We start from the raw sequence: 14674 nt of genomic DNA, 5'->3' as shown, positions 1-14674 counted from the left end.
CAATGTATAGATATTGCAGTTTGGCCCCCTATGAACACATAATGCTTTTTTCAGAGAGCATTGTCCATGTGGTAACGTTGCTAAACTATCAATAGCAGTCTGACCTCTGATCGCTGTATCTGAGATATGCACTTTGACCTATTTAAGTTGTCACGTGTAATGAGAAGTCCGCATGTGGGTATTCTCTCTGGGCCCAAATATTGCTGTGTATGTGTGTGTGATGCAATATCATGACCTCAATAGATATGTAGAGATGCTTGTCAGAGTCAAACTCGGCATCAAGCAGGAGCATCAGATTTACTGGGCGCAGTTGCCGTGCCAGTTATGAAGCCCTCCTGAAGAAAAATCTCCGTCATCTGCAATTTGGCACAAGGAGATCCAATAATAGTACAATATTTAACACAATGGCAACCCGTGAGCCTGACAAGAGATACTAAGGGTGCGTGTCACGGTCGAGTTGACCTGGGGCCAGTCGTCAGTTAAATATTGTTGATTACGTGGAAACAGCCACTAACACTGTCCTCAGTCAGGTATGTGTGTCATTGATCACTAAGCATTTATTTCATTAATTTTACTTTACCGATGCGCTTCAGCACTTCATGACCTCATAAACTCTGAATTGTGAGTAACGTTATGAAAACATTTTGGGCTACAACCAAGAGCTTCTTTGCTTCAACACGTTGAATTGCGCCGTCGTTTCTCTTAGGAGATATGGACATTCGATATGAGATGTATGGATATATCTGAAGGTGCAAAAATGTATGTTTGTACTTGCCAGATAGCTGAGGTCAGAAACCATGGATATTTGTATTGAAGGGGTCATATAGTGATAGAGAGAAAACAAAGTGTCTTTGAGGCAGCTAGGATGGATATCGGCGCTATACAAATGTGGTGGTGCAGGTGCAGGTGATGGTGGTGCAGGTGCAGGCATTGGTGTGCAGTGATACAGTGGTGCAGGTGCAGTTGTGGTGGTGCAGGTGCAGGTGATGGTGGTGCAGGTGCAGGCATTGGTGTGCAGTGGTGCAGTGGTGCAGGTGCAGTTGTGGTGGTGCAGGTGCAGGTGGTGGTGCAGGTGCAGATGGCGGGACAGGTGCAGGTGGTGGTGGTGGTGGTGGTGGTGCAGGTGCAGGCGTTGGTGTGCAGTGATACAGTGACGCAGGTGCAGTTGTGGTGGTGCAGGTGCAGGTGGTGGTGGTGCAGGTGCAGGCGTCGATGTGCAGTGATACAGTGATGCAGGTGGGGTTGTGGTGGTGCAGGTGCAGGTGGTGGTGCAGGTGCAGGTGGTGGTGCAGGTGCAGGTGATGGTGCAGGTGCAGGTGGTGGTGGTGCGGGTGCAGATGCTGGGGCAGGTGCAGGAGGTGGTGGTGCGGGTGCAGATACTGGGGCAGGTGCAGGTGGTGGTGGTGGTGGTGGTACATAGAGTTAAGAGTTTGGTAGAGACAATGGTGGTGCAGGTGCAGGTGGTAAAGGTACAGGTGTTAGTGCAGGTGCAGGTGGTGGTGGTGCAGGTGGTGCAGGTACAGGTAAACCTGGTCGTGGTGGTGGTCGTACGTACAGTTGAGAGTTTTTGAGAGACAGTGGTGGTGCAGGTGGTGGTGGTGCAGGTGGTGGTGGTGCAGGTTCAGGTACAGGTGGTGCAGGTTGTGATACAAGCGCAAGTGGTTGTAGTGCATGCACGTGTGGTGGTGGTGCAGTGATGCAGGTGAAGGCGGTGGTGGTGACGGTGCAAATGGTGGTGCAATGATGCAAGTGAAGGTGGTGGTGTGCAGGTGCAGATGGGCAGGTGCATGTGGTGGAGGTTGGGGTTCTAGATCAGGTGGTGGTGATACAGGTGCAAGTGGTTGTGGTGCAGGTGGTGCTGGTGAAGATGGTGGTATAGTGGTGCAGGTGCAGGTGGTGCGGTGATGCAGTTGAAGGTGGCGGTGGTGCAGATGGTGGTGTAGTCATGAAGGTGCAGGTGATGGTGGTGCAGGTGCAGGTGGTGATGGTACATACAGTCAAGAGTTATGGAGAGACAGTGGTAGTGCAGGTTGTGATGCAGGTGCAGGTGCAGGTGCAGGTGGTGCAGATACAGGTAAAAGGTGGTTATGGTGGTGGTACATACAGTTGAGAGTTTGTCAGAGGCAGTGGTAGCGCGGTGGTGGTGATAGTGCAGACGGTGGTGGTGGTGGTGCAGGTGGGGGTGAAGTTGTGTGGTTGTACAGGTGCAGGTGGTGGTGGTACATACAGTTGAGAGTTTCGGAGAGACGGTGTACATGGTGTCCTATAATTGTGGTGGGTAATGCAATGTGCAAGTCATCAGACCAGTGCCGAAGGCACGTCATAGAGCAGCCTTTGAGGGAAGCATTGTCACAAAGTGTTGTGAGAGTCAAATTTCAAAACATCCGATCAGTGAGCACTGTTTGTTTCATGTTCAACTCATACCTGAGAAAGTCTCTGGCAAGGTGCCAGGTATGTGTTAATCAATCATATAACCATCGAAGCACACATGAAGTTAAAAGCTTTAATGGGATGATCGGTGGATTTCAAAAAGACCCTACGTGAGTGAGTACACAGTTGTCTTTATTAGCATGTCTGACGTATTGCGCTGCATAGAAAACTTTATAGATCTAATACTACAGCTCCAAAATTGTATCAGATAACGACTTGACTCCAACTCGGCTACTGAATATAGCACAGACGGTTTCAAACCTGTAGACCTGTTCTACAAGTTGTTTATTAAGGGGAGTGGACCGTTCAATGTAAATGACTGTATCGGAATGATTAGGAAAAACAGTATTTATTGATTTGTATGTCGAATCAAAGATTTGTGAAGGATTTCCATCGTTCACATTAAGACGTTGGATCGCAAGGCCGACAAGAAATGAGATGGTTATTGCAACTAGTTATTGCAATTATCCATTTTATTGAGAACACATACACTGTGCAATATAAATGCCGATTATGAATAAATGCTGTCCTCGAATTGAAGTAATCACTGTTAATCAGTACATTTGCCTTTGTATCACTTGATTGTCTGTGGCTTTAGTATTTCTGAATATACTCCCCATCCACAGTTTAGACTCGCTTGTGTAAATGTAGCCACTTACTTCAGTCAACTGTTCCAAACCACATTTTGCACAAATACAACATACTTATACATCAAGTGATGTGTTGTAAAGCAAATTCGTTATTGTCACAAGTTCATAATAATGTTAGGTGACATAGGGCGAATTTTAATAAAACTTTATACAAAATGCAGCTGATCACAGGCACTTGATTTACACATGCTTTTCAGCAAGCTGATGCATGATTCTCGAGCTATTCATCTGCATATGATGCAAACTGATTCCCCCAAGTTACTGTAGATATTCATCTTCGATGTATCCATGCACAGAGATATAGCATATAGTGAGGGCTTTAAGTGAGTCTAATCTTTTGATGGGTTGTATATTTTCTGGCGTTACCTAAGGAAATATACAGTTAACTTTGCATGCTAAGTGTTCCACAAACTTTCTATCCCTGAGAAAAATCAAAGCTGGCTTAAAGAAAAATATAAATGTTTAATCAGTTCTTTCGCTTCCTGCTCTTTCCAATAAGCGTATATACAATATATATCCTAGTCGCCCTAGCCCATGATAGCTGTGTTCATAGCTGTGTCCATAATTCCATAACTGTGTCGACCTTTGACTAGACAATGTGTTTTAAATGAATATATTTGAGCAGCCGCACATACTTTTATCAAGAACACAATGGAATCCCAGTGATGCAAATATATTTCAAATATCAAACGTTTAATGTCTTTAAACATAAACAGATGCCCACTATTGATGAATCAGTACGCTCTTAATATAGTATGGTACGTATTGCGATTCAAGACGTTCGGTTCTGTGCGTGTCGGTTAGGTATATGCGTGTCATCATAATACAGAAAATTGACAGAGTCAAAGCTTACGTTGTTTAATTACATGGAAAAAATAACAAATAAATAAATTTTTACTGGCTTAAATGATCATGTATAAATATTTCACTTCGCTTTCTCATTTTAGGAGCTCATCAAATCCAGATTATGCAATCATCTCCTTGATGTGACTGGAATATTGTTGACTCCCTGGAACATACTCTATGTAATCGCATAAAGAAGAGAAAACACTGTGACGAACAGCAAAGACTTTCAATTATGAAGAAAACGAAGTGCACTAAGGACTTAGTCATACTATGGTATGGTACCATACTGGTGATTGAGTTTGACAGACGTACGGCAGTGAGGGCATTTTTCCTTCTGGCCATAAGAAAGCTCAAGATTCGCGCCCAAGCTGAAAGCAAACCTGCGAATGTATTTAAATATTGGAAATCTATGTTGTTTTATATCAACATATCTCTGTTTCCATCTGTACCTCTGCGTGGAGATTTTGATGCCCTTGTGCGAAGACATGGCACTCTTCTTCAAGACATCATGCGATTTGAAGCAATGCGTCTGAAGTCCTTTCATGGCATTACAATTGCAGTGTCAGCCCTGGTGTTGGCGAGACAGGGGTTCTACGCTACAGGAGATGGGGACGAGACGAGATGCTTCAGCTGCGGTATCAGACACAGACACTGGAGGCAAGGGGACAGACCTGCTGATGTTGGTCATAAGGAATGGTGTAGAGCTGCCTTTCATTGGAATATCCGATTTCAAGAAAACCCTTTGCCCACAGATTCTGAGATGCAGACTCGGAACCAGCTTGCCTTCCCTACTGATTATGATATACATCCCAGAAGACCGAACGCATCTGACACTTCACATCCATATCCAGCTTGTCAGAACAATCCTGTCGCAAGTGCTGTCGCAAATCCTATCAACTGTAACCAGGATCTCATTTCGACAAACCGACTCTTATATCATGGCAGTAATGTCACTCAACCTACAGAACGTGCAGGAGCAGGCGGTTTCTCTTCAGGTCAGTTTCAAACATAATATCATTATACTCAATATGACTTTTTTCTTGAGCTGATGTACATATACAGCCATCCCAGTTTGGAAACTTCCAGCCAGCAAACACGAACATGTACATTATCTAAACAAATATTGGTATTAACTTACTAAGGCGACCTTGAAACACAATGGGGTAAAAATAAATGCTATTTAAATATTAAAGAGAAAAACTTGAGAGCCTTCAGTTCTGTTTGTTACGGCGAATAATGAGGTCAGTGTGTATTCCTGTGTAATCCTGTTCCCAGAACGAAGAGCACATATATGTAACCTCAGGTTTTCGGTTTATAGGTAGCATCTCTCTTTCTCATTGACATTAACTCTTGATAAGCATTGAATTATATATTTGTATTAGCGGCACGAGTCGTAGGGTCGACAATAAATTTACTGATGCTTGCATCGAAGGTAACCGGGACATTGTCCAGAGTCCACCGTGTGGGACTGAATTGCGAAACCAGGATCTTGGAAATGACCAGTGGATGGAGACTCGCATCCCTAGTTGGGGTAATACAGAGTCTGTTAGAAGACGACAACTACACATACAGATCATGGTGACAATCGCCAGCCAGGTGTGTGTGCGTGCGTGCGTGCGTGGGTGGGTGCGTGGGTGGGTGCGTGGGTGGGTGCGTCCGTGTGTCCTAATCACAAAAGACATAAACTTTTGGCATTATGGAAATTCCTCTCATGTTTCATTTGCAGCATCTGTTATTTTTGTCGACATAATAGTCGACTAGAATATATGTGAAGTATGAATATTGTAGCAAAACATACCTTCCAATGTGAAGAACGACTGTTATATCTGGCAGTGGTTTCTGGCCTGACAGGGTATATAAGTGTGAACTTACGAAACTTTACTTAATTACCTTGGCGTAGGTACATAGACTACAGATGCATGTATGGATGGGTGGATGGATGTATCCATGTGTGGGGGTGTCTCTGTGTGCGTTTATGTTAGTCCAAATCAACATTTATTTGCATATGTATTAACAAAAGTTATTTCCGTTACTTTAGATAATCGTTGAAGGACAGAAAACTTTTCGCCCAAACAGCCGAGAGCACGGTGAGTCGTCATGAAACGAGCATGATTACAATCGCCTAAACATCCCCACTTGCCAACACCCTTCTACTAGTCATTCAGGGGCAAACCTCTCTATACTCTCATGTGGAAGGTTTGGGCTTAAAATAACGACTGGTTTACATTTTGCAGAAGTGGTAGAGATGTTCCACAGATGTCTAATATGTGGCTTCAAACAACGGGAAGTCGAACGTGCGGCGTTCCGAGTTTTGAATAAAACAGGTAGATTTTTTCATCTGCACATACATAGCTCTACCATTTGAAAGGGAAGCATATGGGTGGGAAAGCAAAACCCGAGGTGCACAGTCATGCAGATATTCTACACATTTCATTCATTTGAAAAGTTTTATAGTATCTTCAAATTCTTAACAGTAACCGGTTTGTAAGTGACTTCTAAATATGTATGTCAATTTATTCCTGCAGGAACACCATCGCTAACTTTAATACTTCTTCTTGACGGCTTGTTGAGGGAAAGAGGCTCTTCAGTTCAGTTTGGAGACAACGCGACATGTCAAGTGTGTCGGGAGGACGTAGTCAACACCATCTTTTTGCCTTGTGGACACAAACTAGCCTGCATCAAATGTGCCTCTGAATTGCGGAAGTGCCTGCAAACTGGCTGCGAAGAAAGGATTAGAGGTTTCGTATATTTCGACTAGGAGTAGGCATCCGCGGGCACCAGGTGTATTCCCGTCCCCACGGATCTGTTTCTTTAAGCATAAGCAAATTCAGCTTGGGATGCCAAAATCAAAATATGGTCATTTGGTTAAGACGTTATACATAAGTGAGTGAGACAGTGAGTTAATATTTAACGTGACATCGGCAATATTGCAGCCATATCGTGACGAGAACATTTTAAAATGACATTGCATACCAAAAATATCAGAAACTAAAACCCTGTTGACGAAGAACAGTAAAACCACGAGTATATGACAATTAGAATTAAAACTAGCCAGGAAAGTTAAAACTAATATTACCATTTGAACAATACAATATAAAAACAGGCTATAGATGCCCAATAACGGAATGTAGATCACCAGACTAAGGACCATAGGGAATGACAGTACCTTTGCTACCTACATGGACCCTAGTTGGATTTATACAATCCCCTCAGCCACTGGCGATTGTAGGAGATGTTAGTCACAATTAAAATACAAGAATATAACGTCTAAAAGTCCTTGTAAGTTTAAATTTACTTCAAAAGTTTTGGGACTAGCGGACCCTCTCAACCCCCGTCATGCCTAAGTTTGACGTATATCGATAATATTACATAGTTCAGTAAATATTAAGTAGTCAATTCCCTTCCACCCTTGTGCCCACCTGAACTGGAAAGGAGGCAAGTGAGACCACCTCAACTGCTTCATATTTAGATCGACCCGTGAAGGCCCGGGTTAGAACTGATTTCCAGTAATCCATATGCGTCGTAAGAGGCGACTAAAGGGATCGGCGCGCTAACTTGGGTAGGTCGAAACTCATGCTGTTGATCACTGGATTGTAGGTCCACACTCGATTATTTACATACCGTCGCCATAAAGCTGGAATATTCGCGGCGTAAAATTAAACTGACGCATTCATATTTAGACATATGCATTCACATTCAGAGTGACAAAAAAACAACAAATAAATAAAATAAAAAAAAAAAACGCTTCCACAGGACTGTGTGAAAAAAAATGCATGTTTCAGTTTCCCACTAATATTCCAACAGCACCAACCTGTCATGGTAGACATGTGGAGGATATTTCGAAATTTGATGTATCAGTGACAAAATATAGGATATATCCGATGTAATTCCCAAGTTTGACCCATACGCCCCGAACAGTTGACTAGACCGTGCATATGTCTATGACGGGTGTCATCTGTGGGGCAAGACTCGCTCACCTTTTCTCGAACACCTGGTGTCATGACTGTTCATAAACACATGCTGTGTCATCTTATGGTGTCAATCACTGGATTGCCTGGTCCAGACTGTGTTTATTTAATACAACATCGACAGTTGTAATATTTCTGAAACAAATATATGCTCTTGATATATATTTACTGAGTTCCCTGATTTCAATTCCGTGATTGTGAGTCGGAATGGGTGTATGTATCTAAAACCCTTGTGTCGTGCTGTTGGTAGTGGTGGGATGGGACGGGATAGGATGTGGAGCAGGTTAGGATCAATTTTCCTTGAGGGATCTCATGATACAGGTGTGTTTTTCGGGAGAGGGCTCTTTTCGCACTCTGCGAGTCCTCACGTAAAATGTATTATAATGCACTGTCATGCAAACCGTGTAATGCCTAGAATAAATAAACTAGTTGTAAAAAAGGTTCAAGTCAAATTGGGAAATTTCATCGGACCTACTTGTATTTTGTGTGTTCATTAGATTTACACTCTCCAAGGAATGCAGATCATTTCCATGTACAAATTGTTCCTTTCTGTACCAACATTATAGTTTACTGGATATTTCCACTCTTATTATAATCATTTATTTTCATCCATCATTGAATACATAAGGAAGCACACTATTTCCATAATCCGTGCATATAACGTCAGTGTTATGAATATGTACAAAACTCTTTCGTTGAGCTTGAATGACTGCAAGACAAATCTAAAAGATAATTATAACAACTGTTATTTGTTTACTACGACGTTTCGGGGCTAGGTATTGATCCATCCGAAGAAAGGACAAGAGCTAGATCTGGACCGTGGTGGTAAACAAATCGAAGTTGTTATCAGTGACATTTGTCTTGTATTAATACACGGATTTGCTTTTGAAGAATTTCATAAGCTGTAATTACGTTGTCACGACCTATTTAATAAACGGTTGTGTTTGGAAAATTTAAGAAACATTATTACTGGTATGGGTATTATACAATTAACTGTTAAATAATTGATTTTCTGTACCAAAGATTATATCTATGTGCCGTTGTGATGCACATGCAATGATCGAGGGAAAGAAGCGCCTTGAGCAGATGAACTAACTGAATATCGGCGCTATACAAATATCTAGGCTATATTTCAAAGCTAAGGTACTGTACAACACGTCTTGTGCCTCATCGTGATGTCACGGTAATGTCACGGTAATGTTTTCTTCCCTCATACGCAGTTAAAAAACGCGTATTGTTGTAGGGTCATAAAGAAACAGTTACTCATACATTTCCGTCTTTTCACTTGAAGACCGGGGGTGCGGTGGGCGAGCTGTCCAAGGTGCCAGTCTATTAATCTAGCGAGCTTGCAGGTGTCGGGATCGAGCCCACCTGTGACCGGGTGTAAAAACCCTTGGAGTAAACTTTGTGTGCAGACTCTTTCAGTGTTGTCACAACCCCTAGTGTGCAGTACACATCCCTGTGCACTTAAAAGAACCCACGAATTCGTTGGTAGTTGACCAGATGGTGCCACACGAATACGTGCAAACACCTAGTTGCGGGTACAGCAACGTGCAGTAAACATGGACAAATTGCTGTGACTATGTGTCCCAGTCCACCCAGCTGTGAATGGGTACCTCGTAAGGATGGGAAAGTCACATTATGTCGGTGCGCCTGGTAAGGGTGCAAGAGTTGTATGGTCCCTAGGGAGTTGAGAATGAAAATACTATGTGCCGTTGTGATGGACATGCAATGATCGAGGTAAACAAGCGCCCATAAACAGTTGAACAAATTGGATATGGACGCTAGACAAATATGTAGTTGCATTGTATTATTTTATTGAAGATGTCCAACACAGAAATTGATGTATTTCATACTAAATGATATTATCTACTGATGATACCGATACGGCAGAACATGTTTACTCTACTTGCGGACATGTACACGAGGGACAAGTAGACTGAATTTCAATGATCATCTCAAATACTGTCCAAAACTATTTCGCCTATTTTACCCAATGGACTATTTCGGGAGATAATCAATAATTGCAAAAGCTGAAGCAGTATGTATAAGCTGTATCAGACAGACATTTTATTCAGTAATAGGCCACTGCCCAAATGTTTATGTTGTATGAAATTACATGCGTTTTACAGAAGAAAACTCAGAATTTGAATTTTTTCCAACATTATGCTTGTTGAGGACTTACTGTTGACAAAACTGTGTTGTGACAGGGGATGTTTTCAATATTTATCCAGAAATTTATTCCTTATATCTAGTTAGGCTTTATAATAAAGTATAACATGCCTTTCATCTTCATTTAATTTTTTTTTGATACACGGTGTATCATATCATGTAACATAAATACCGCTCAGCTAGCACTATAGATGCTATTAAATCAGTTCTGTCAATTGGACGATCTTGCACTGAAGTAACATGGTTCATTATCCTGATTTAAACATCACTGGATTGAAAATGTTCAGTTTTCCCAATGTGACCACTTGCAGTCAACAAACTGATTTCTCTGCTACGTCAAGCAGAAGATGATTGTGTTGCAGATGTATATATGCGTATGTATATATGTGTAACTATATCTACTGTAATGTATCTGTATCCTAACATGTTCATCCGTGTGCCTATGTACCTACATACTGGTATGCAAATACGTGTGTGACTGTACAGCGGCGGTATGTTCACATTTTCACTTTCCTTTAGTACACAGAATATTTTGTAATCTAATCTTGTACAGTATTTTCCAGATACATTCATTCAGGGTTAGCCAATACACAGATTGCTTGACAGCCCATGCATATGAGGTTCACCAAATATTTTGCCCTTTGCACAAATGGAATCTGTTTCTGAAGATTTCAAAACTTCCTTTGAACTTTTTATTGGGTTAGTAATTGCAAAATACCTGAATAAAAATATTGATTATATAAAATAGCAACGCTATCTATTTTGCGTAGTTGGAACCAAATGTGAACGTCAAATTCCCATTCCATTATATCTAGTATCTTGGAAACGCTGGATATTTCATTTTATTTTTGTCAGCTCCATAGTTCTTTTAAGTAATAAAAATATGCACGATATGTCTGGTTCCCGCTTTAGTTGTTATTGCTTAGGCTGTAGTGTATCATTAGTACCACGATGCACATATGTATGTTATATGTTATAGAAATGTATTGGCAGAAATTTTATTATGTCTTTATAAAATTCGTTATATGCGTGGTTATTAGTTTTCGAACAAATTCATCTTACACCACCGTAACACAGGTACACACAGATGAAACACCGTCATGACCCAGCAACACACAGATGGACACCACCATGGCACCTACACACAGATGAACACCACAATGTCAGGTACACATGGACAATCACCACCACCATGTCACAGGTACACGCAGATGAACACTGTCATGACACAGCAACACACTGATGAACATCACCATGACACATGTACACACAAATGAACACCACAGTGTCAGGTACACATGGATGAACACCACCACCATGACACAGGTATACACAGATGAACGCCACCATGACAGGTACAAACAGATGAACACCACCATGTCACGGTTGTACAAAATTGAACGCCATTATGACACAGGCTCACACAAATGAACACCACCCAGTCATTGGTACACACAGGTGTACACCGCAATGTTTCCAGGTTGTACAGAGTTTTGCAGTAGTAGACTATGGATTCACGTCCTCCAACATAGTCCAGCATACCCGAACATTGTATTATATATAATCAATGTTGTGTAAAATTAGAATGATTTATTTCATGTAATCTTCTCACCAAGAAAACGTGTTAAGTTTATTACGGTTACTAAATAATCTGTATGTGAGATATTTGTATTAAAGCGGCCCTCGCAAGTATCAGACGAATAGCTGACACTAAGGAAAAGGATTGAAATCATAGCAGATCACAGCGAGGCGCAGCACAGCCAGCAGGTCACCGTGACTTTCTCCACAGCGTTCTAGCGGTCACACACAGGCAATACCAGTATCGTGACAGTTGACAACAGCTTGCGTCGTCTGTAAGAGAGGGAAGTTGGAAAACCCAGTCTAAATATAACGCTGACGTGGCCACTGAATATTATTCAATTCCACTCTGTAAAGGTAAATGCTCAGGAATTTCTTGCGCGTACGAACTAAGGCGTCAACATTGCAAGAACCGCAACTGCATACATCCTCCAGTGTCGATTATGAACAACAACTCAAGTACATAGATAGCAAATATATAGTTTACTCCAACGAACTATTAGTTTTTCGAAGATGAGAAACACTGAACAGGATGTTTTTCATTTAGTCTATTTTGATGGCAACAACACAACGACGATAAAACAATTACGATTACAAAACGATTTGTGGAAGGAAACTAAGAAGGAAGGTATTGATGTATGGACCGGTTTGCAGAGGTAAGCATAAATTGAGCCGATGAATGAACCACGCAAATAAACCATCATGTATCGCTGACACTCCTTGTCCATGTGGAAGTCTCGTCACAGGAGTATCTACAGGCACGAGCGAGCGAGTACGGTGTCACAGCGTTTCCAGCAATATTCCAGCAATACTGCACCGGACAACTCTGGAGATGAGCTTCACCCATAGTACCCATATGAGGATCGAACCCGTGTGTTTGTCGTGACGAGTAAAGGGTCTGACCACTGAACTATCCCACCGTCTCCCTTTGGAAGAGGACCTTGGCGACGTGTATTCGACGCCCCATACTAACTCTAGATTTCAGGACAGAAATCAGGTCCTCAATGATGCATCTGTTTTGACAGGCAAACATTTGAACTAACAGCATGTGTCTAATCAAACAGATATATAAAGATTTTAAAACAGAAACGGTACAGTGACGTTTAAGAGTGGACCACTAAAATTGTGAAGCGGCAACATTAAGAAATATCTATGCTTATAAAAGTGTTTGATGTTCACGCTCTACACTGTGAACAAAAGTCAAACTTCGAGGACGAAGGGTATGGCCACGTTTCAAACCCTGCGAAAAACAAAATGTAATCAATCGGAAAATAGAACCACAACTAAGGAAATGATGTCACCAACTAAAAATGAGAGAATGGATGTGATGTAGGATCGACTGAACAAGAATTGGGCAGAGATACTATTATATCAACAAGTTTAGAGGGCCAGTTCAGCGATCTGTTTACGCCCACTTAGAGGACATTTGACACCATCCGAGTGAAACTGACGACACAATACGTGGCCATATGGAACTGTAGAGACCCGTTAGTGGCTGATATAGTCAACACCCAACCCCCTCCTCACATACACAATAGCAAATATATCCAAACAAATGACGACACTAAAGCTTAAATGTGTCACGTACATTGACTATTTATAATGCCAGCGAAGTTGCTGTAGATTATCAACCTCCGTGGAAGCTTGTATTGCCACAATATATACTACAATGATAATGATACAATGATGACAGTTGTCGATACCTCGGGCTGGCGATCAGGACACTGAGCTACACACAGAAAGCCGCTGAGTTGGACTACCATGCTTGCCTTGACATAATTGGTAGATTTATTTAGCACTGATGTGTCATGGATAGTATATATATTTGGCGAGCTGTTAAGGAATGAATTAAGCGATGGAAGAGAGTACGCGAGCTCATATCAATTCAGGCGAATCAAAAGGGGAAGATGTAAGCTGGAAACAAATCGTTTTGTTGGAAGACCATGTCATATTTGCATTGACGTTTACTGATAAGCCTGTTCGCCTATTATAGCCTAACAATAACTGGTAGATATATTTGGCAGTGACATGTCGGTGGCGTGTATTTATATCTCCAGCTATTGATTGACAGAAAGGTGTACAAGAGAAGCGCTTATCGACAGGACACTTACTGACGCGGTTTGTGTGAACACGTGATTCCTTTTAAATCTGATCAAGTAGGTATTATCACGACAATTCTGGAACAAAGGTTTTATGTCCTATTTTTCCTGTGTGTGTTGGAGGTGCTTGTCGTTGATCTCCTTCAGATGTATGTCTAAAGTTCACGTGTGTCTAAGTATAAAGCATTTTGTTGCAAAGAATCGTTAACTTCAATATTGATTTTAAGATGGACAGTAGTAATAAGTATAGACACTTCCTAGACGACGAGTTGGTCTGCATACCTCGTGCGTTGGTCAAATGGCGAGTAAATATACATGCTCATCTAGCACGGGCTCCACGTGATCCACAACCTCTTACTCTAGAGGCGCTTACCAGAATCAGAACCACCAGACCTAGCAAGCACATGTGTCACATTCAGATGTGGAACTTCGAGAAACGTCTGAAGACCCTAAAGGATATAGCTTCATCACTGCTGCAGGGGGTCTCAGAGACCCATCTTAAGGATATAGCAAATGCCGGATTCTTTTACTCAGGTAAATGCTTTTGTGGAAAGCATTACTAGCACTTTTGAAGGCTAAAACGCTCATTGACTCTCATAAAAAAATCCGCTTGCGTTTCTTTAAAATGTTCGTATGTTTTATGGATATATTTGTATCTGCCATCTCTTTGTCAGTGTTTTTTGTTGGTTCGTTGTTTAACGCTCCACACTAAGCAATATTACAGATTTATGGAGTCAATCTGTAAATAACAGTGTATGAACCAGACAATCTAGTGATCAAGACCGTTCTACGTAATTGGGATATGATAACACGTGCCAGTGAGCCTCACAACCCGATCCTATTAGTCGTCTCTTACGGTCAGTATGGGTTGCTGAAGATCAGTTCTGACCTACACGGGTCTGGGCATAATATGAATGCCATCTCGTCTCTT

The 14674-nt window shown here is 41.7% G+C and overlaps 1 protein-coding gene across 1 annotated transcript; it reads left to right on the top strand.

The window, feature by feature from the left end:
* Positions 1-260: 260 nt before the first annotated feature.
* LOC137288257 (baculoviral IAP repeat-containing protein 7-B-like) lies at positions 261-7668 on the top strand. The gene is made up of 6 exons (XM_067820722.1): positions 261-530; positions 4028-4921; positions 5359-5522; positions 5965-6013; positions 6161-6250; positions 6452-7668. Exons 2-6 carry the CDS (start codon positions 4159-4161, stop codon positions 6682-6684), a joined length of 1299 nt encoding a protein of 432 aa, XP_067676823.1. The 5' UTR covers positions 261-530; positions 4028-4158; the 3' UTR covers positions 6685-7668.
* The last annotated feature ends 7006 nt before the right edge of the window (positions 7669-14674 follow it).

This window comes from Haliotis asinina, chromosome 6, assembly GCF_037392515.1.
Source record: "Haliotis asinina isolate JCU_RB_2024 chromosome 6, JCU_Hal_asi_v2, whole genome shotgun sequence".
Taxonomy (NCBI): domain Eukaryota; kingdom Metazoa; phylum Mollusca; class Gastropoda; order Lepetellida; family Haliotidae; genus Haliotis; species Haliotis asinina.
Note: the sequence above shows the minus strand (reverse complement) of the source record. Positions and strands in the feature narration are given on the sequence as shown.

What these genes read in the sequence shown, in the direction of transcription:
- LOC137288257 (XM_067820722.1), top strand. Translation starts at nt 4,159, where the DNA reads ATGAAGAAAACGAAGTGCACTAAGGACTTAGTCATACTATGGTATGGT. An exon ending in CCCAAACAGCCGAGAGCACG is followed by an intron (nt 6,014 to 6,160) that starts GTGAGTCGTCAT and finishes TACATTTTGCAG; the next exon opens with AAGTGGTAGAGATGTTCCAC. An exon ending in CCGAGTTTTGAATAAAACAG is followed by an intron (nt 6,251 to 6,451) that starts GTAGATTTTTTC and finishes TTATTCCTGCAG; the next exon opens with GAACACCATCGCTAACTTTA.